The 22317-nt window shown below is 55.5% G+C and overlaps 2 protein-coding genes across 4 annotated transcripts in view; one reads left to right on the top strand and one right to left on the bottom strand.

Moving 5' to 3' along the window:
* SBNO2 (strawberry notch homolog 2) overlaps positions 1-15447 on the bottom strand; it is a 45837-nt gene extending 30390 nt beyond the window's left edge. Inside the window, exons 1-4 of one of the 2 annotated variants that reach the window (XM_064637608.1) lie at positions 14531-15447; positions 8330-8556; positions 6955-7034; positions 1949-2072 (exon numbers count right to left, since the gene is read on the bottom strand). In XM_064637608.1, coding sequence (XP_064493678.1) covers positions 1949-2072; positions 6955-7034; positions 8330-8449 — 324 coding nt within the window. In that variant the 5' untranslated portion in view covers positions 8450-8556; positions 14531-15447. Of the gene's footprint in view, positions 1-1948; positions 2073-6954; positions 7035-8329; positions 8557-13767; positions 13920-14530 lie in introns of those variants that run through there. The other variant, XM_064637607.1, reaches the window with a different exon arrangement.
* Positions 15448-15964: 517 nt separating this feature from the next.
* The window catches only part of STK11 (serine/threonine kinase 11), a 28299-nt gene continuing 21946 nt past the window's right edge, over positions 15965-22317 (top strand). The window contains exons 1-3 of one of the 2 annotated variants that reach the window (XM_064637620.1): positions 15965-16808; positions 16930-17310; positions 21990-22073. In XM_064637620.1, coding sequence (XP_064493690.1) covers positions 17021-17310; positions 21990-22073 — 374 coding nt within the window. In that variant the 5' untranslated portion in view covers positions 15965-16808; positions 16930-17020. Of the gene's footprint in view, positions 17311-21989; positions 22074-22317 lie in introns of both variants that reach the window. The other variant, XM_064637619.1, reaches the window with a different exon arrangement.

Below are 22317 nucleotides of genomic sequence, written 5' to 3'. Positions count from 1 at the left end.
CAGCACAAGTCCTCACACAAGCCCCTGATCCCCTTGTCTGCCCAGTGACCACGGACTGGAGCAGGAACCTGCAGCAGCACCTGCAGCAGAGCTCTCCTGTTCCCCCTTTGGCTCCATGCTCTGTCTGGGCCAGCCGGGCCAGCACAGCATTCCATGGCACTGCCACTCCCACCGTGGCAGAGGCAAGCCTGGAAAAGTCAGGTACTTTCCTGTACAGCCACCTGGAAGGATGTAACCAGCCAGCTGCTCCTGCACCCCCGGGATGGCATGCTGCAGCTTTCCAGGTGGAATGTTAATATTTAACAGTTTTGGCATCTGGGACAGTGAGGAATCAGTGAAGTGGAAAACAATGTAGGAACAAGGGATGGAAAAACTCCAGGATGCTCCTGGATGTCTCCAGACTGATGGCACTGCCTCCAGTTCACGGCCTGCTGCCCCACCAGAGCCAGGCTCCAGTTCTGGCTCCCAGGAGCAAATCAGCAGCTCTGTTCCTGGTGGGAGAGCACATGGCACCACGGCACAGTACCCCAGGGAAGGAGCTGGTCTGGCTGCGTGAGATTCAGAGAAGGGCACTTTGCTGTGTCCAGACTTGGGGCAGAACACCTGCAGGCACGTTGCCATAGGTGCAGTCCCCCTGCAGAAAGAGTCCAAGCAAGAGCCAACTGCCTAAAACCACCTCACTCCCATCCATGGCTTCCTCTCCCAAAGGATGAGTGGCACAAGAATTATTTCTGGAAATCGTTTGAGGTCCTTCACACCTGGTTTGTCTCAGAGCCTCCTGCTCTTTTCCCACCCAGCCAACACAAAGCACCTCCTTTCCACAAAGAATCTCCAAAAATCTGCTCCCCCAGGCTGGCTGAGATCAATTTGTGTGATGCAGCAGGGAAGGAAGCTGACTGACCACCGAGATACTAGAAAATACATAACTTAAAGAAATAATTAAGCCCTTTTCCCGTTAAACCCATCAGCCAAACTCCATCAGACCTGGAGGTGAGACCTATGGTGGGGACCTCTCTCCCCTTCCCATTGCAGGCCAGTAAATGGTCTCACAAGTTGATGAGATCACCTTTCTGCCTCGTTCCTCCCACAATTAATTCTGCAGGAGGCAAAGATCAATGCTATTATGATTCAATTATTTATCTGGTTTAATCCAGTCAGAAGACCCTGATCAGCAGCTCCTGGTGGCTGCCCAGGCCTGCTGTGCCAGGCAGGTCCCTGATGTAAGGCACGAGGAGCTGGAGAGGGGGGACCACAGCAGTGGCCACCTCAAAAGGCACAAATCCTCAGCACCTGCACATCCAAACCTGCAGAAATCAGAGCCCCAAGGAGGGTTAAAGCCTCTCTTTAGCCACACCGAGAAACCAAAAGCACCCTGAGGGGGAATCAATGCATACCCAGGCAGGCACCAATGTCCATATTAATTCCTAGAAAGGACAGTCAGTCCCTTCCTTATTGCACATCAGCTGTCATATCAACTACTTCCAGTATTTACTGACTAAGCTGACCACAACATGTTGCCAAAAGCCAGCACAACGTTCCAAACCCTCCATGCAAAGAGCTCCTTCCCACCCCGAGAGCTCCCCGAGGTGAGGGAGCCGCTGGGTCCCCGAGGGGCCGAGTGACCCGGGGTCACTGCTCACTCCTCCCACACTCAGCTCTGCAAAGACTGACCTGGCTCCACTCTCGGAATGCTGGGCACTGAGCTGATGTAATCCCCAAATATTCACTGTTCAGGAATCCACCAGTGCAACCAGTGAGGAAGCACGTGCAGCACACAGGAGCAAAGAGGGTTTGGGGAGGGAAATGACTGAAGAGTCTCAAATGTGTTCAACTCACCCTGCAGGACCCCCCTGCAGCCAGGACCCCCCAGCACTGCCAGTGCTTATGGCAAACACCACTTTAAAAGAGGCCCCTTCTCCCCCAGAGGCATCATGAACTCTGCACTTACCTGAGGAAAATCCCCATTTTTTGGTAAGAAGTCAGCGGGGTCCACAGTTGCATAGTTTGTATCCAAGAAATGTGGTCTGCTGATGGAATCCATATAAAAATCCTGAGGGAGGTTAAAATATTGCCTGTAAGGAAATGGGAGAAGCAGTTACTCCCTGTCAGTCCCCAGCACTTCACAGGTCACTTCAGCCTTCAGCAGTGGTGAAGCTGCAGCTCTGGGATGTCACATACAGGAGGTGGATATTATTATGGATATTATCCAGAAAAGAGTTCTAGGCAAAATTATATATCTCCCAGTTTTATCCCACTTCCCAAACTCGGCAGTAAGAAAGTAAGAAAGCTGTACTAAAAATATAATTCTTGGTAATTTGTGTAAATCAGGAAGGATTTAATAGATAAAAATGGTCTGCAGGACTAATTAATATTTCAGTCCTGACAACAAAGCAGAATGGAGCCCCTGGGATGTCCCAGTGCTGAGTGTGACGGGTGTGATGGCACCTGCCAGTCACACCACGTGGGGACACACATCAAGGTGCAGGGAAACATCACTCCTGAATGCCAGTTTGGGCCATAAACCCCCCAAAACCAGCCCCACAAACCAGCTCTGACAGGGAAAGACCCCCTGGCACACCCAGACAGACCCCAAAGGCAGATCAGAATGGAAGGGCTGGGGACAGGGAACCCCAGACAGAACTGTTACCCCGAGAGAGGAACTGGGGCCGTGACCAATGTGAGTTCCAAGAAAAGATCTCTGCTGAACTAACAGGGGAACAAAGCAAAGGTCTTGCCTGCTCCTGCTGGGCAGGGCCATGCCAGCTTCCTCCTGCTCCCTGTGCCCAGCACCCGCTTCCCCTGGGCAGCCACAGGCAAAAACTGCTGCAGAGCAGCCAATTCCCTTCCTCCTGGCCTCTGCTCCACACCCCCTCCTGGGTTTGCTCTTACAGACACAAGCCCCTTCCCTCTCCTGCAGGAGCAAGGAATGTGCTTTGTAATCCTTCCCGTAAGTTCTGCCCTCCTTGGGCAATCAGAGCGCTCACCCCACCAGCTGCTCTCCTCTTGTGGGAGCTGCACCTTCTCCCTCACACCAGTCACAGAACCCCTGGCCAGAGACTTGAAGGAGGCACTGGGGGAGGGAGAAACAGAGCTCAAACAGAACTCCTGCCCAGGAGCTGGGAATGAGGAGCTGCCAAAGGACTATTAAGCAATTAAGGTGCCATGTGTAGCCAGCAGCTCATTAACTCGCCCGCTGAACATTTACATGTGGATTTATGTGCAAACACAGTTATCTCCTCTGCTAAATATATTTTTCCTGCTCGTTTTCCATCATTAAAGGTAATATCCTGAAAAACCAACAGCTCCCTACTCCTCCTTTCCTTTTTTTTCCTTCTTTTCCGTGCTGCCACAGCTCTACCTGCTGCAGAGAGCCCACGTGAGCACACCTGCACATCACAGCCCCCACAGTCCAGCCCTGACTCTCAGCTCCTCCTGATCTATCCAGGCAAATTAAAATCTGGGCACAAATTCTGGGAATGAATGTATTTCCACACAGGAAAAGGCTGGTTTAAATGGCTTTCAAGTCGAGGCCGCTGCGGTCTCGCCGTCTCTCACACGAGGACAGAGCTTGGCCAGCGCCAAGGAACTAACCAGGGAATGGGAAAACTACTTTTACTGGAAAAGTGAACACCCCCTCCTGTTTCCCTGGCACTTCATGGCCTGGGCAAGGGTCAGTCCAGGTAACGGAGAGGAGCCCAAGAGCGTCCCAACCTGCCCTGCTGTGCAATGACCAGCCCTGGTTGGTATTTTCCTTCCCTTAACGTTGGTTTTCCAATCTGCCCATGTGAGATGCACTTTGTTCCCACAGCCTGCAGTGAGAGCCCACAGCAGCTCCTCAGAAAGCCACCAAGTCCTTTCATCCCTTTGGACCTGGCCTTTCCCTCCCCTCGAGTCAGGAATTAAAGCTGTTCCTCTCAGGGCTGGCACAGAGCCACCCACGAGGTTGCTCAAATTGAACTGGGAAACGAGAGCTTGAGCTGGAACAATTAGGTCTGTGACCCTGGCACAGCAAAGGTGTGAGCACAGCCCTGCAGAAAACTGCCCTGTCCACCCCTGCTCAGCCTCTCCAGGGTTTACTTCCTGGCAAACTGCTCTATGGAAGCAGCTTCCTTCCAAGGCCGAGGGTGTTCACTGGACAACCACAAACCATTCCAGAAAGGAAATCTGTGCTGGTTTAATCACAGCAGCCCCACAATGCTCCATTGCAATTCCGTTGCATTCCAGCTGCTCATCCACGATCCAAAGCTCTTCTGGGCCCACGCTGCCTCTTCACTGAGACCTCCTGTGTGTGTTTGGGTCGGGTTCCATCCTCTGTCCTCCACTCAGAGACACAAACTCCACATCTCAGGCCAGTGGGAGACCAGGGAGAGCTGAGAGGCCACAGGCTGACTCAGCACCAGTCCAGCACTCTCCTTCCCCATCAGACACCAACCCAATTTCAGAGCCTGCTTTACTATTCCAGCAAGCAAGACTCCACACAGAGGTAGAAAAGGGCATGGAAACGGCCAGAAAAGGGGTCGTGTGTTTGGCAGCTGGGGAGAAAGCTTTGCTGCAGGTTTGAGGAACACCTTTCTGCAGCTGTGTGACACCTCGTCCAACAGCACAACTGGGCTGTCCCAGATCCCCCTGGCCAGGGACCTGCTGAGCCTCCAGCTGCAAGGGAAGCCCAGCTCTGCAGGGATAACTTCCTTAAAATTAACTGAGCTGCAGCTCTTCGGGGCCCTGAACCTCAGTGGTTCTTTTAGGGAGGTTTAATACACTGTTGACATTAGTCAGGTTAAGAAAATCTGAACCAGAGAGGCCACATTTGGGGTCTTCTAAAGAAATTCCCCACCATGAAAGCAAACTCTCGAAAAGAAACAGGAAAAACCTGCTTCAGGATAAAGGTGTTGCTATGAGAATAAGCCCTGTCCAAACACAGCCACTTGCAAATGAGATTTCTCTGCAAGGATTCTGAAGAGAAACATGCACCACCTCTAATGGCAGCTGCATTTTTCTGTGTCACAGCATGGGCTACAATTACAACTGCCTTTAAAATCCCATTTTTCAATTATTCCATCCCTTTCAGGATTCCTACCTGTAACCCCCTAACCCTAAATCCACCTAAAACAGAGTCAGTGCAGTTTTCAAGTACAGAAAGCACAGACTTTTTTTCATGTGAAAGGCAGATATGGAAAATCTCACCTGAAAGGTGATTTTTACAGTTCTCAGGCTATGAAGGACAGGACACTAAAGGTGCAGCCTTGGCTAAATCGCTCCCTAGCAAACAATGACTACAATGAGCCACATTTCCAGGAGTAACTCCAGCAAAGCAAGCCCAGGTTTGTGTCAGGCACAGGCATGTCCTTGCAGGATCGGGCTGTGACGTTCCCAGCGGCGCTGACACCGAGCAGGAAGAGAGAGAGGGGCAAAACCAGAACAAATGGTCAAGGAGAAGAACCCAACACAATAGACAAACACAATCTAATCTTGTGGTTCGATGCAGCAAAACAGAAATTCTGTTATGGCTCTCTGGAGGATTCACAACGTGCAGTTTACAGGAATCCTGCTCAAAAAGCACAGCCCCTTCCAATCAGCCCCGCTGGCCGAGAGGGGCTGGGAGCTCCTCTCCTGCTCTCCTGTGGGGAGGAGCTGGCACAGCTCAGCTCCCTCAGCACCTGGGGGGCAGCTTCTTGGGACCCTCCTGTCGGGAAGTGCCCCGTCCATCCCCCCAGCACTGCCAGGAGACACCCGGAGCACCAGAACCAGCCCAGGGACACAACACACCTCACCCCCCAAACAGGGGCTGATCCTTACTGACAGCCCTCCTGGAACTCACACCTCACAGGGAGGGATCCCTGCTTTTCCATGAAGATGCCAAAATCCCTTTAAAATAAATGCCCACTTTAAGTCCAGGCACCTGGAGCACAGTTATTAGCTCATGATACGAGTTCTGCTTCTTTCACTTTTCGTTCCTCCCACCTCTGACCTAGATAAAGAACACATCCTGTGTATCCATGCCACTCCCTGGATTCACAGAGACCAAAGAACAGCCCTGGATCAGCCTCCAAACCTTCTGCCCCACAAACAGCATCTCCCAGCCCCAGCAGAGTCCCCATCCAAGTCACTGGCACAAGGCCAGTTTATGTTGCCCAAACATCTGTCATATCCCACCTTCTGATCCAGGATGGAGTTTCATCATAAAGGGGGGGAAAGAGAAAACAACGTTTATTGTTATGCAAAAATCCCTCCAAAAATGCTGCTTTGGGCAGGTGGTCTAGAAACAGTTTTGCTCTGGATCCAGCAAGCCCGTGGCTGACACCCTTCCCAGCAGAGCCACTGTCACTGCCCCAAGGTATGAACCCACCGCGCTGCCCAGCGCTGAGCTGGGCTGCCCACGGGCACCTGCAGCTCAGAGTCAGGCACAGCTTCCCACACAGGTCACCTCACAGCTCGTGGGGTGAGGTCACCCAGGAACATCAGTCAGAGCCAGAGCAGAGCCACGACCCCGATGAACTCTGGGCTGAGCACGTTTTTTCAGTGCAGACGTGACACGGTGGTTGGTGCCAGTCACTTCACCCAAAACCTGCCACCTGGCACAGGTAACATCTTCCTCCATGTCTGTACGAAGGCAGAGACTGCCCAGTGTGCTTCCTCTGCCAGATCATGCTCATGGGGTGTTTTTAAAATTCCATTAGTGTAACAAATCCAAGCTACAGCAAGACTGTTCCCCTTTTACTGCAGCCTCCAGGTTTACCAGAAATCAAAGGTTTTCTCTTGTTTTTTAAAACAAAAAGCTGTTTGCTGCTGTTTCCAAGCTGCAACAGTGTATGAAATGCCACAAGATCGGTGAGTGATGCAATTATTTCCCCATCAGATCATGAAATAAAGTAAACAAGGAAAACAGTAAAGAAACAGTTGAATCACGGGATGTGCAAGAGCAGAGGGGATTAGACAAAGGAGAACAGCACTCACTGGTTTTCACTTGGGAAGGACGAGGTTGGGAAAGAGGCAGAGTAGCAGCTACTCCATGGGTTGGTGGCCAGCATGGAATTCTGCAAGGAGAAACCACAACAGTCAGAGCAGCAGAGGCCTGGCACCGTCACCTGTGGCTTCCCTCCCTCAGTGCTTTCCAGAGGCAGAGGTGGCTCCTCATCTCTTGAGCAGGAGACATCCAGTGCTACTCTCCATTTCCAGCTTTGGGACCCACTTCCCTGTCACTGTCCCCAGAAGGTCACTGGGGTCAATCCTCTGCTTCAGCCCTTCCACTCATTCAGGACACTCCAATGGGAAAAGAGGAAATGGCCTCAAGCTGTGCCAGGAGAGGGTCAGGTTGGACATCAGGAGGGATTTCTGCATGGAAAGGGTGCTCAGGCATTGGCAGGGGCTGCCCAGGGAGGTGGTGGAGTCCCCAGCCCTGGAGGTGTCCAAGGAACAACTGGGCATGGCACTGAGAGCTCTGGGCTGTGGGACAAGGTGGGCATCGGGCACAGGGTGGACCTGATGACCTTGGAGGTCTTTCCAACCTCAATGATTCCATGATTCCATGATTCAGTCTCTGTGGGAAGCCAGCACTAACCCAGTAACCTGAAATTGGCTGACAGAGCTCACACCCAAAAACATCCTTCTGTGCCTTTTGCCTTCCCACTTCCCCGAACAGTCTCCAACGTTAACAGGAAGCTTTTAGCTCAGCTCATACCAGTGAAATCAGGGAGAGAACACAGTATCTCCTTACTCAGCTCCAGAGCAGCCTTTCATCTGCCCTTTGTGTGCCCAAAGCACTGAAACCTTGTGCTTGAAGCAACAGGCACTTGGGCCTCGCTGGAACCTCTGCTGCTCCTGCATGTGACACACTCCAGAGTTAGAAAGAGAAAACTGCAGGAACACGTCAGCTATTTTGGGACTGGGGTTTGCTTTTTGCCCTGTTGGACAAAGGTATCAGGGACCTGGTCCGGTTTTAGCAGCTGCATCAGGACAAACACAACTTATTTATCCCTGCTGCTCTGGAAACAGGCACAGCTGGACCCAGGCACGGGTTCACACGGCTCGGAGAGACGAGCAGGGGGAGGAACAAGGTCTGCAATCCTGGGTACCCTCTTCAGTCCTTCACCAGGGAGCTGGCACCCAGCAGCCTGCAGAGAGTCCTTGTTTTAAGCACAGCCCTGCTTCTCCCTCCCCACTTCAAGGCCAGCAGGCAGCCTCACCTCAACCCCTCCATCGATCCTGCGCGGCCCTGGACAGCTGCCTGGAAAGTCTGGGAAACCGCCGCTGTCACCACGCCCCAGGACTCCCAGGATGTGCCCAGGCCCTCCCGGGGCCAGCCCCCCCTCCCCAGGAGCTGTGGCCTCACCTCCATGTCCGGCAGGGCGAGCTGGGGGCGGAGGCCGGGGATGCTGCACAGGGCATCGCCCGGCTGCTGGTGCTGCGGGAAGCTGTTCCCCCCGTCCATGGCGGGGTGAGCTGAGGGCATCAGCCCGGGGCCTGCCGCATGGAGCCCTCGGGGCGGGCGGGACAGGCTCCGCAGTGAGTGCTGGGAGGGTCTTTATCTGTGCTCTTCGCCCTGCACCATGTCCTGGGCTGGCAAAGAAAGGCACGGTTAGGTTTCACAAAAAAGGAGGGGGAAAAAAAGAGACTCGTAAGCCCAAACATAGCTGAGAGATGGGCAAACAGCCACCAGCCTCTTCAGAAAAGAGAGGTTTTTCTGGGAAACAGAGCTCTCCACTACCACCACACCTGGAATTCACCCAGACAGGAACTGAGACACACACACCTCTCCTGCCTTTCACGCTGCAGGTCCCCACGACTCCTGGATCGCTGCACACACACCTGAGCTCAGCCAGAGGAATTTCCTCGTCTGATGTACAAAAAGACTCTGCACTTGTGTGCAAACTCAAGGCAATCAATTCTCCCAAGCTGCCTGTTTTCCTGAAAATATGCTCCCATCCTAGGGACACCACAGCGAGCCAGGAGCGAGCCCTCACCTCCCACCCCGCAGCACACTGAGGTCTCCCAAACCCCCAGCAGATGTTCCTGGGCACCAACACTTCCCACAGCAGCCAAACCCCCCAGCACACTGCTACACTTTCTAGATTAATAGTATTTATGTCACAAATCCCAGAACTTATCAGCTCCTGGCACTTTCCCTCCTGCAGCGATGGGGGCTCTCACCCCTGCCCACCCAGGATCACTGTCCTGGCAGGATTAACCCACGGGAAGGTGCTGCCTCTGCTGCAGCTGCTCAGTCAAAACCTCCCAAAGATTACTTTTTTTCACTAAACTGTCCATAATCCCAAAGGAAACCAATTTCCCATTGGATTTAATGGATTAAAAAAAAAAAAAAAGAGATGGTGAAAGCAACCTATACAACCAGAGGGGCAGAGAAAAGCAACTGTGATGTCTTTACTTCCACTGGATCTTTCTTTTCCTTCTTTCTGCCTTCCCTGACCCTGTTCCTCCCCAGAAGCCAAGGAAATCAAAGTGGCCAACACCTTCTGATGGAGAATCCAGCCACACACACCACCTACAGAGCACAGACCGAAGCTGTAATTTGAAAGAGCCACCTTTGATCACTCGGGAGACACTGTTTGCTCAAGGAGTATTTTTGAAAAGCCATTTCTGAGTCAGAGGCCCTTCAAAAATAAGTGACCTTCCAGCGAACAAAATGATTGCTGCCTTTGCAATGGAAAGTTAAATTAAAGGGACTCTTTCTTCCCTTCTGTGGTGCCACAGCTGTGCCAGCAGTGCCCCATGGGCAGGGCTCATGTGGGGCCTGCAGAGCCTGTGGGGACCAGCCAGGACCCCCAGGCCTGGACACTGATCCCATGGTGGGAATTGCAGGCAAAGCCCCCACGCTCTGGGGACCTTCTGGGGGAAGAGCAGAGCCCCAGGGTCATGTCCTGCCTATCAAATGCTGTGTAGAGCTCCCAATGGCATTGTTTGGGGTTTTTTTTGGAGGGGAAGGTGTCCCTTTTCCTTTTTTTAATTACTCCCTTTAACTCCTGCTCAGCTGCTCCCAAGCATGGGAGGTGTGCTGATCCCAGGGTCAATGTCACCAACTGGTCCAGAGGAACTGATGTCCTCCAGTGCCTGTAAAACCCTGTGACTCTTCCTTACACCAGACTTCAGGGGCTTTGCTGCTTTTCTTTTTTTTTTTTTTTTCCTATTTGTAACAGCTTTTGATAGGAAATCAGCAGCAATGATTCCCGTAAGAGCCATAACAAATACACAGCTTTACTTACACATCCAGAGGAGCTCAGGAGGGGTGAAATCAATATCAGAATCTCTCCGTTCCTGCTCTACATTAGCTCATGTCTCACACCACCAGATCTCACTCTGCAGAGCAGAGCCTGTCCCTAAAACAGCACCAGTTCCTTAGGAAAACTCCTGTACAAAAGATCACACCCCATTGGCAAAAGGAAGGAAAACTGCTTAGCAAAAACACTGGAATGTCCTGGGCCTTGGTCTTTGGGGGGGCTCTAGTACAGCTCCAAAATACTGGCAAGCATTGAGAACAGTGGGAAGCAAGAGGCACCAAGAGTTTGCAGCTCTACTCCTGGCACCCTGCCAGCCACACCTCAATCCTGGAGGATGCTGAGGGTATTCCTTGTCCAAGGAAAACGGCACCAGCACGTGCTGGATGTCCCCAAACCCAACATGCACCGGCCAAAGCCTTGTGCTGCACAGTGAGCTCCTGGGACAGCAGAGACACCAAGCTCCTGGGTGCTGTCCCAGCTCTCACTCTGAGCTCACACTCCAGTGCCAGGAGCTGCTGTCTGGCTTACACATGCAAATTCCAAGAAAAATCTAAATTAAAACTCACTAAATCCGGTGTCAGAGACCTGTGTGAGCCCGAGGATGGCAGGAGAACAGAGAAGTGGGAACAGCCCTTGGTTTGTGCCTGTCCCACCATCCCCCAGGCAGCCACGTCACGGAAAACCATGAAAATTGGCGAGCTCCAAAGTGCTTCCACTTCCACCTCCCACCCTGCTGCCCTGACAACAAACCCTGATAACATGGAGGCCCACACACGAGAGAACAGCTACAGCAAACTTCTCGAGTGCTGTCCCCCAGTTCTCTTACCAAACACGCTCCACCAAGGCAGCAAACCCCGGAGATGAGGCTCCAGGCAGGGCACAGTGTTTGGAGAGGGCTGGGAGAGGAGAGCCGGGCCCACAGAGCAGCACCTGCAGCACACGGAGACGGTTCCCAACTCCAGAGGCTCCAGTCACGTTTTCCTGAGAGCAGCACCACGGAACAGCCCCGACCCCCGGATCAGAGGGATGGCCCAAAAATCCCACGGACCCGCTCCTTCCCGGCCCAGCAGCCCAGTCTGAAAGTGAAAGCAGCTCCTGCACTGCGTGTGGAACCCCGGAGCCGTTCCATCCTATCACTGGAGCACTTTCAATATTCCTAACAGTTTGCTTAAAGGTGTGCTGTCAGCCCAGGCACTAAAGGGCAGCTCCAGCCTGGAATTCCCGTGGAATGAATCACACCTAGAGGTTATGGAGCATGAATTATCAACTTGTAACAGCTTGGGCTTTTTAGACATTTCTCAGACCAGCACTGCAGCAGAGAAATTCCAACAGGAAACACACCAAGAACTGCTCTGCAATAACCAGGATGGACAGAGCTGGGGGTGAGGGCTCAGATCACGGATATCTGTGATCAGGAGCGGTGAAAACAACCCAGTAAATGCAACCAGCACTTCCTCCTGTTGTGTTCCAGCCTTTGTTGGTGTATTTTAAATGGTCTCTGTTAAAGGAAGACAGCCAGGAACCCACAGGCAGGCCCGGAGCAGCCGGAGCTAAACCTGCCCATGGTGAATTACCACGGGCTGAGAACAACAGAAACACCTCAGAAACACGATCCAGCTCCTCCTCCTGCTCACGGAGCAGTTCCTCTGGCCCTGCCGACCCCCACGGAGCAGAGGGAGAGCCCAGGCCCTGCTCCAGCCACTGCTGAGCCAGTCACTGGGGCAGCCACCGGAGCTGCAGCTGGAGGGAATCGGGCAGGACACAGTGTGAGTGTAACAGCCCGGAGAAATGGGAACTCAACACTTCAGAACCCTAAACAGTCATCTTACATCTCAAGCACCCAGGCATCTTCAAGTTCCTCTTTCATGTTTCTCCCTGCCATACTTTTGGCAAGTTTAGACCAAACAGGCAGACAGGAATAGGAGTCAGTCCTGTCACCAGTGCAAAGGACAACATCAGACTGGAACACACTGACTGGGTGATGAAAACTGAATCACTCCAGGGCATCCCAAGCCAGCAGTTGGAGCCACCCTGATGTCCTGAATGCTCTGGGCATGGAAAAGGCTCCTGGGACACTGCTCTGTGTGGCCATGGCACTGTCAGGGTCCCTGATTCTTTACACTTTCAATCTTTTTCAATTCTTTACAGTTTCAAACTCTCTGCACTGCACCCGAGCAGGTCCCGACGTTCTGCTTCACACGCAGCCACTCGTGGTGGAAAAACCACTCCGGGACATCAAAGCCAACTTCCCTGTGGATCAGAGGCACATAAACACCACTTCCAACCCGCCAGCCTCCAGGCAGGCTCAGCGTGCACCTGCTCTGGGAGAGGAACGTGTTCACCTCCATCACACCTACACATGTGCAGACCTCGACCCTGTTACCAAAACAGACTGAAGAGTTTTGAGTTTTAAGCTGAAGAACGTTTCAGGGGACTATAAACCTGATTAGCCCTGGAAAGCTTTCCTGAGACTGTCACAGTGACAAGTCACAGCACGGTTTTCTCCCGTGCAGAAAACTCCCAGAAGTGTTTCAATGAGACTCATTTGGGTTTGTGGCTTCAGGAACAGGCTTATTTTAGGAAAATGAGGGTGTAAACATCCAACAAACAGACCCCCATCGAGTAAAGAGCAGGGGCAGAGATAATGCAGCTCAGGCTTCCAGAGGCTCCAGCTGGCAGCCTAAAGAGCTCTGCAAAGGCTGGCACTGCTGCACGGAACACACAATCCTCCTGAACCCACAGCAACAGCACTGGCACGTCACTGCCCACTTAAACATTCCCACCACCAGCTGCTCTGGTTCAGCCATCCCCACACAGCTCAGGACGAGCTCAACACTCAGATAATACAAGAATAATGCGCAGCAGGAACAGCCCCACACGGGCACAGCCCTCCAAACTCACCCCAGAGCAGAAAACCCTTCGGGGGTTTGGATCCCCCGGCTTTGGGATGGCAGCACAGAACCTGCAGGACCTGCCCTTTCATTTTAATTGTAACTGGGCCCCGCTGAGGGGGAGCCGCAGCTCTCAGGCCGATATTTGGGGTTACCCCGAGGAGGGAGCGTGTTTTAGACCTGGCACCAGTATTTAATGAGCTGAAGCCCCAGCTCACGGTCTGTCAGCGCTGGCTCTGCTATTGCAGGGACTTTGGCTCGGGCCATCAGCAGGACCTGATGGATTCAGGCTTTCAGATGGGATATTGGGAAGGGAATTCTTGACTGGGAGGGTTGGGGAGGCCCTGGCACAGGTCGCCCAGAGAAGCTGTGGCTGCCCCACCCCTGGAAGCGTCCGAGGCCAGGTTGGAGCCACCTGGGCTAAAAGTGGGCAGGGGGTGGAAATGGGATGAGTTTTAAGCTCCGAGGATGCAGCGGGCCCGGTTCGGGGCTGAGGGGGCCGGGGGGAGGACGGGCCCCCCCGTCCGGGGGGTCCCGTCCCCCCCCGGCCCCCTCAGCCCCGAATTGGGCCCGTTCTGGGGGGACCGGGCCGGGAGCGGCGGCGGCGGAGGGGAAGGACCCGCGGGGGTGCGGGCGGCCCTTACCTGTGTGCGGGGGCTCCGGCGGGTCCCGGGGGGCTCAGGGTGGGGTCTCGGGGGGATCGGGAGGGTTCGGGGGGGGCGGTTCAGGCTCCCGCCCCTCCGCCGCCGCCGCCGCCGCCCGGCGCCATGTCCGACACGGACTTCCGGGAGGAAGGGGCGGCGAGAAACCGGGAACAGGGAACTCGGGACGGGGCACGGGGGGGAGACGGGGAATGGGGACGGGGAATTGGGGGAGACAGGGAACGGGAACCGGGAAGGGCACCGGGAACGGGGCACTGGGGAAGACAGGGAACGGGGAATTGGGGGAGACAGGGAACGGCACCGGGAACGGGGCATTAGGGGAGACAGGGAACGGGAACCGGGAACGGGGCATTGGGGGAGACAGGGAACGGGAACCGGGAATGGCACCGGGAGAGGGAACGGGGCACTTGGGGGGGGGGGGGGGACTGGGAATAGCACCGGGAACTGGGGGAGACCAGGACTGGGAACCGGGAACGGCACCGGGAACGGGGCATTAGGGGAGACAGGGAACGGGAACCGGGAATGGCAGCGGGACTGAGAATGGCACCGGGAACTGGCCACTGGGGAAGACCGGGAGCAGCACCGGGAACTGCAGGAGACCGGGACTGGGAACCGGGAACGGCACGGGGCACTGGGGAGGAAGGGGACCGGGAGAGCAGGAAAACCGGGACCGGGGGAACCGAGAACGGCACCGGGGGGGTACCGGGACCGGGAGAACCGGGCCGGGCCAGCAGACGGGAATTACCTGCCGGGCCTTTGGGAACAGCGGGGCCCCGGGACGGTCCGTGACACCTCTCAGGCTTCATTCATTCGCACAGAGTAATTAATCGAGGCGCTCCTGCCACACTTCCCAACACATCCTTCCTCCAGAGCTTAACCCCGAGCGTCCCGGCTCCGTTCAACCCCGTCCCTGTGCTCTGAGTCCTGGAGCCAGTCCTGGAGCCGTGTCCCCACGGGCCAGCCCCTGTCCATGTCCCCTCCAGGCCACCTGATCCGAGAGCAACTGCCACAGTCTACGGAACCGAAGGGTCTGAAAGCACCCCCAGCTCTTTATTTGATGTGATAAATGAACACAGTGAGAGAACACGCAGGGATCCCTCAAACACCGAACCAGCCTCCCCCCAGAGCCACCAGCCCCGCATTTCCCTCTCTGGGATCACCTCCTCCTCCCAGCCCAGCCTGCATCCCGGTTTACACGGGAACCCCCGAGGAGGGGATGAAGCAGCAGTGACGCTCCTCTGGGGTGGTGGCACTCGGAGCACTGGGGCTGCCCTGTGCCTGCACTGGTGGGCAGTGTGGGGACATGGCTGAGCTGTGTCCCGGCGTGTTGGCCCTCGCACAGGTGTGATGTCCCTGGGAAACGGCCTGGCTTCCCCAGGAACAGCCCCCCGGGCAGCTGGGCCCTGGGGGGCACCTGCTCTCAGGGAAAATGGGGTCAAAAATGAGAGTTTTGAGGCCCTGATCTCGGAGCAGGTCTGGCCATGTCAGGGCGTGCCCGGCCGTTGTCACCCGCAGCCAGTTCCTGTTTTTTTCCCAGAGCCTGGAAATCCCCTGACTTTCCGAGGGGAGGTGTTCCCGGCGGGCAGGGCCGGCCTGGGCCAGGCCGCGGTCCGGTCTCCATGACACCCCCGTGCCCTCCGCCCTTTGCCCTTCGCCCCCTGCCGCGAGCGCTGACGGACAGCTCCCGAGACCAATCACAGCGCTCCGTCGCCGCCAACTCCTCCTCTCGTGGTGACGGATATCTCCTACAACCTATCACAGAGCCGCGCCGCGGAAAGCCCCGCCTAAACTAGTGACGGACAGCCATCTTGGCCCATCACAGTGCTTCATCTCCCGGTTGGACACGCAACGAGCCAACCGGAAGCGCATCCGCGCCGCCGGCCCCGCCCCGTCCCTCTGAGGCCGGGGCCAATCAGCGTTCGAGCACGCGCGGGCGGGGCCGGCGGCGCGGCCAATGGGGACGCGCGGCGGGGCGGCGCGAGGCGCGCGGGGCGGGGGGGCGGCGGGGGCGGGCGGGGACAAGATGGCGGCGGCGGCGGCGGCGGCGCGCGCGCGGCGGGGCGGGCGGTAACGGGGCGGCGGGACCGCGACAGGGCCCGGGACAGGGCGGGGGCGGCGGCCGAGGGGCGGCCCCTGAGCTCCACGGGGGAGGCGCAGGCGCGGCGGGGCGGAGCGCGGCGCCGGGGCCCGACCCGGTTCGCCGGCCCGGCGGCGGGGAGGGGGGACTCGGCCGCCCGCCCCCCTCCCCCGACTCACCGTCCGGGGCGGCGGGAGCGGCCGGGGCCGCCCGCAGGGGGAGGGCCCGGAGGTCACCGAGCCCCTCCCGGCCCGGGCGCTGATTCGGTCGCACCAAAAGTGTCCCGGCCCCGTCCCCCCTCGCTGCCCCCCCGGCGTGTCCCCCCCGCCCCGCCGAGCCCCGCGGGAGGGACCGCCCGGGCCCGCCGGGCATCGCCCCCCTGACTCCCCGCGAGGGACCGGGCAGAGGGTCCCCCGGCCCCCGGGCGGGTTTGTTGTCCTGCGCCGCTGACCCCCGGCAGAGGCGGTGACACATCATGTGCCAGGCGCAATCCCGGTGGATGAAGGATGCCCCCGGGAGCTCTCGGTAGGCACCGAAGGCCTCAAACTTTTGTAGGCGAAAGCGAAGAAGTGAGAATTGTCTGGGAAAGCTCCTTCAAGGAAACTTGGTTCCAGCTCCCCAACGGCTGAAACCCCCCCCAGCCCGTGCTCCCGGGACACACCTTCCTCAGCCCGGCCGGGAAGGATGAGCTCCTAGGGATGGAAAGCCACGAGAGGGACTGGGAGCTGGTCTGGTTCCACGGGGTGGCCTGACGGCCCGAGGATGACCTAACTGGGCCCAGTCAAGGCCAGGTGACTGGGAAAAGCCCCGGCAACGGGACCGGGCCGGAGGCAAAGCGAGTCCCAAACTGAGCGTGTCCCGTCACACATTTATGTTCTTTTTCAAAGACGTTCTGGAGCCAGGCCGGGATCTTTTGGCATCCAACTGACCTGGAAGCAGCTCTTAGGTTTGGTTTTCTTTTTTTTTTTTTTTTCCCTTCTCTTTTTTTTTGGTTGTTTTTTAATTCACGTTTGTACAATCTTCTGGATATCTTCCTTTTTTTTTTTTTTTTTTCTTTCCCCGAGAAGGAGTAAAAAGGGAGTGTTGGAAACTTAACATTAAACAGGATTAAAGCCCTGAGCGCTTAAGGGGAAAACAGGTTAAGGAACTTAATCCAGGATGGATCTGCAGGAGCCCCAGCAGCTGGGAATGTTTGCGGAGGGCGAGCTGATGTCGGTGGGGATGGACACGTTCATCCACCGCATTGACTCCACCGAGGTCATTTACCAGCCCCGGCGCAAACGGGCCAAGCTCATCGGCAAGTACCTCATGGGAGACCTGCTGGGGGAGGGCTCCTACGGCAAGGTCAAGGAGATGCTGGACTCGGAGACCCTGTGCAGGAGGGCTGTGAAGATCCTGAAGAAGAAGAAGCTGCGCCGGATCCCCAACGGGGAGGCCAACGTGAAGAAGTGAGTGGACGGTTCTGGGGGTGGGGGGTCGGCTTGGTGCTTGTTCTGCAGCTGAGCTCCTGGGTGACCTCAGCTGACAACGTGGCTCTCTGATGGGGAAGGGCTTCCTAAGCTGTGGCTTCCTGCTCTGGAAGTGCTTCCTAAGCCATAAGTGTTCAGGAATCTTCCTACTGAACAGCGCCCAGCGCTCTGGGTGAGGCTGGCACAGGGAAAGGGGCGGGTTCCTGCGGGCCAGGACTGTCTGGAACACACCACTTTGGTGTTGCTTCATGGATTAGATAGTGTTTCCTAAAGCAGTCCCTCTCTAAGGTCTCGCCTTGCCCAGGTGCTGCTGCCTGGGAAGGGTGAGGGGGCACAAACACACCTGCTGTGGTCACAGTTATTGCATCCAGGTGTGTGTGGCCCTGGAGCTCTCTGGGGTGGCAGTTCCTGCTCCCACCCCTGTGGAAGGTGCCTGGAACGGGATCCAGTGTATGGGGCACCCCATGGGCACAGGAAGTTTTGGGGTTTTTCCCTTGGTTTCATTTCTGAGGCGTCTGGGACACGTTCAAGGCTCTCCCCAGCTGATTTCTGACGCTGTAGAACAGGGCCAAGGGTTGTTGGCCTCTGTGGTGTCAGTGACTCCAGAGCTGTGCTCAGGAAGCTCCGACACCCCGTTACTCCGGGCACAAGGACCTTGTGGGAGGCAGCCCTGGGAGGGGCCGGGGCCGTGGGGCTGCCGAGGGAACTTTCCCTTCCAGGACCTCGCAGCAGCTGCGTCCCAGCCCTGCCAGGAGCTGCTTATCTGCCATGCAGGAGCCTCTGCAGCCCAAACAACCCGGCCAGGGTTTATCTGGGCTGGGAGGGAGGGCTGTGAGAGCTCCAGGAGCCTCCTGTGCCGCTCAGCTGAGGGTGAGCCCTGCCCTGGCAGAGCCCCGTGTCTGTCTCTCACCCAGGGTTGAGTTTCCCAGTTCAGCTGTGGGATATTTCACATCCTGTCCCAGCACTGCTGTCAGGGAGCTCTCACTTTGCCTTCCAACCTTCCTTGACAGCCTTGGCTGCGAACAGTCACATCCCAAGGCCGGGACCTCCCTGTCCCTCCCTTCCTGGCTCAGGTTCAGGATCAGAGCGAACTTCGTTAATGTGTAATAAAATGTTTCTTGTTTTTCTGGTGGAGGCTGAGTGCCCCCGTCCCTCCATGGGCACATCCAGAGCTGCCACTGAGGAACAGGGAGATCGCTTCCTCCTTGGGGAAACTTTTCATGTAAATTAGATAAAAAGAACTTGCCCACACCAGGAGAGTTCCCTGCTCTGAGCCATGGGAACGCTCCTGTGTCCTGAGGTGAACTCCGTGGAAGTTTTATTCATGCCCAGAGCGGGGCTGTGAGTGTCAGGGGGGTCATTAAGGGGGTTATTAAGCAGACTAGCCAAGCCCCTCCCTGGTTTGCTGTGGATGTTTTCTGGCTCAGCCCCACCTGCTCCAGAACACCAAGGCAGATTTTAGGTGTTGTCTTGTACCCAGGGCTGACTTTAGTTCAAGTTCCTGTTTCTGTCCCCTCGTGCTTTCCTCTCTGCCCACCCATTTGTGATCTTTATCTACTGCTTCAGTGGGGAATTTTAAGGCAAACTCTTGTATTTTTGGGCCCCTGGGCCTGCGGCACTCTGAGCTTGTCAGACCCTTCAGCTCAGGAAGTGAAAGCTGTGAAACTTGGGTTGTTGGACAGAGGTGACTGAGTTACTGTGGTGGGCTTGTGCCACTGCTCCCTCACAGAGCTGTGGAGGACTGGGCAGGTCTGAGCCAGGCCTTGGGCACCTGCAGATGTGGGGCTGGAGTTGGGACATCAATGCCATCCCTGGGTCACTCTGTGGGTCACTCCCTGCTCATATCCCAGACCAAAGCCTCATCCCACACGTGCAGCCCCCTGTCCCAGCCCTGTCTCCTGATGTTCTGGAGACCCAGAAATTATGACTAAAATGTGTTTGGGACTTAGATCAAATTGAATGATTTTTCTCTACCCTAGAATACTCCAGTTTTGCCCCGGAAAAAATGAGTCCTGAAGGGATCTCCTAGTCCTGGGGAGGATGTTGAGGGTTTAAACTTGTAGGACACACGTTTCCTTAAATCCACTGAGGGAATCTTCGTTTCTCTTCAGCTGCTTTAGGTGAAGTGAGGTGGCTCAGTCAGGCAGACAGTGCTGGGGCTGATCCCTGCAGAACAGGAGTTTAGTGGGATTGCTGAGAAGAGGAAGGCAAACTTGGCAGGCTGTGTGTGCAGCAGCAGAGGTTTAATAACGCCACACGCTAATAACCTCACACGTTAATTAATGTTTGGGGCTCTGGGGATCCCAAGTGCCCTGTGCTGTACTCACCACCTCGGCACTGCTCCGGTTGGAATCCCTGCTCCCTCCACGGTGCTGTGGCAGTTTGTTCCTGGGGTCTGCAGGAACCCAGCTGGAACCTCCCAGCAGGGACAGCTCTGCTGGGCACGGACTTGCTGGAAGCCCCAGAGGTGTGGGCTCAGGTGGGGCTGCAGCTGCTGCTCCTGATCCCTGTCCCTCCTCCCCGGACATGGGGCCCTTCGGAGCCGCCTGGCTCAGGGGGATCCTCTGCTGGGCTGAGTGTGTGCTTGGCTGTTCCCTGAAACCCTGGGAGCTGTAATCCATGGAAGAGCACAGGGAGCTGTGTTGTGGTGGATATAGAGCCTGGAATGCCAGGCATCCCTGCAGGAATATGGACAGAGCCCTGGGACTAGGAAAGAGAAAAAGCAGCACCAAGGTCCTCCCGTCCAGTCCTGAGGCAGGGGCCTGCTCTTAAGCTTTTAGGGCCTTATTGGAGGAACCTCGTGAAGCAAAGGAAGGGAGTGAATCTTTTGGCTGTGTGGCTGGGTTTTATTTAAGCAGGAATGGCTGTGAGACCAGGAACAAGCTGTAGGAAGAACGCTGGATCTTGGTGGAGATGTCCAGGAACTTCTTTCCAGGCTGTCCTTGGCAACTTCCAGAATGGTGTGGCAATGGAGCAAGTAGGCAGCTTTGCTATATACAGTTCTGAGCAGCTACAGTCCCCAGTTATTTGCCAGAGCAGGTACATTGCAGGGGATAAGTCTTAATCTACCAGGATGAGCTTAATGGATCTGACAGAGCTCCAGTTAGAAGGTCTTTTCCCTCCTGGTCTTCTTCCGAGGAGGTTGCACTTGGAAGCAGGCCCTGCCCTCTGGCAGTCTGTCTGGTCACACACTTGCAGTGGGCTGGGCTGGGGTTTTGGTGTTAATTTTGGGGAAAAAAACCAACTTTAGGCCCGTTGTGAGGAGGTGAGTTCCCTGTTCATGGGGTTTGCAAAGCAAAATGGGATCGGAGGTGACTGGCTGGCTGTCCCTGCTCCTCAGGCATTCCAGAGTGCAAGAGCAGCTAAAAATAGAAGTAATCTTTCCTCTGGGAAAAGGGCTGCTTGGCCTCTGCCCCAGAGGGGGGGGCACTGCCCTGGCATTTTGGATAGGTTCATAAAGTCCTCTGGGGGGGGAAATCATTGCAGAAATATGAGATATTTTTTCAGTCTGTTGAAGGTGGAAGGATTTAGTGTTTGTGCTTCTGAGCTGTATTGCAGGGAATGAGCTGTTGGGATCAGGATTTTAAATGTGTCCCTGATATTGGCAGCCTGCTTTGCCTTAAAGCAGTTGTGTTTGAGTGTGTGTGCTCTCCTCCCTCCCAGCATCCCAGCTGGATCCCTCTCCCCCTGTGCTGCAGGATCTCCTCACCCCACACAAGCACTGGCTGCAGTTCTTGTGCTGGTTTAATCCACTTCAGCCCTTTGGTCGTTCCTATAATTAGACCTGTCTGCTGTGCCCACTGAACACTGGGGAGCTGTCCCGTGGTTCCTGGGTCTCTGCTCAGCTCTCAGTGGCCTTTTTAAATCCAGAGTTGAGAAAGGAAGAGTCCCTGGGCTAAACTTTGTTAGTGAAGTGATTCCTACTGCTCAGGTATCCTTAAAAGATCCTGAAGGATTCTCCTTGCACTCCTGTGTTGGAGGAGCCTTTCCAAGGAGCAGTTCCTGGTTGTTACTCAGACGTGAGGCACCAGCCAGGCTTTGTGCTGACCCAGCTTGTTGGAGCTGGGAATGGTGAGGGGCTTTGGGCTGGCTTTGGCCTGGGGCTCTCACTTCCAAAGCTGTGCTTGGAATGCCTTGTAGTGCTGCTTCCGAGAGCTGGAGCTGATGAAGTGTGACCACACTGCTCAAAGCACTCGCCAAATGGCACAGGAAGGGAGGTGGGAAGGAGAGTTTGTGGAGTTTAGCACAAGTTTCTGTGGAGTTTAGCACAGCTCAGCGTGGAGCGGCAGCAGGACCTGCAGTGCCAGACACCGACAGAACCACCCTGACCTGACTGTCCTGATCCGCCTGTTTCTCCTCAGCTGGCAGCCAGTGGGATTTCACAGGCTGAGTTTAATGCAAAAGAGACTAAAATGTGGTTTGGGGCAGGTGCAAAATCCCAGGAGACAAAGATCAGACCAGCTGACAGGGGCTGACACACGAGGGGCCGTTCCCCGAGCCAAGGGAAGGTGTTTGTGCTGGTTTAGGTTATTCCCCACAAACAGAGGATTCAGGTCTCTGAACCATTCAGTCGAGTTAAGTATGGGCTAGATTTTGGGAGAAATGGAGTGGGAAATTAGCTTTTTAAACATGCCTTTTTTCCTTGTCTCTTCCTGCAGGGAAATCCAGCTCCTGCGGCGGTTACGGCACAAAAACGTCATCCAGCTGGTCGATGTGTTGTACAACGAGGAGAAGCAGAAAATATATCCTTTCTTTACAGGGCTCTTAATCAGGTTTGAATTCCCACTGCTCCCTGCTGCAGTTCTGCTTTTTGGGAAGGTCCTTTTGGATGCTTCTTAAGCTTGAATTTTTGCAATTAAATTGCTTCCACTGGTATTAACCATCCTGCCTGCTGGGAGACTTTCCCCAGGAACACAAATTCCCAGGCACACTGGTTGAGGCAGTTTTATGCCTCACCTTACTGGATATGGGGTGACTGTGCCACGC

This window comes from Pseudopipra pipra, chromosome 27 (assembly GCF_036250125.1).
Source record: "Pseudopipra pipra isolate bDixPip1 chromosome 27, bDixPip1.hap1, whole genome shotgun sequence".
In the NCBI taxonomy this organism is placed as follows: Eukaryota; Metazoa; Chordata; class Aves; order Passeriformes; family Pipridae; genus Pseudopipra; species Pseudopipra pipra.
The sequence above is the reverse complement of the archived record's forward strand: the minus strand, read 5'-3'. Positions and strand labels throughout refer to the sequence as shown.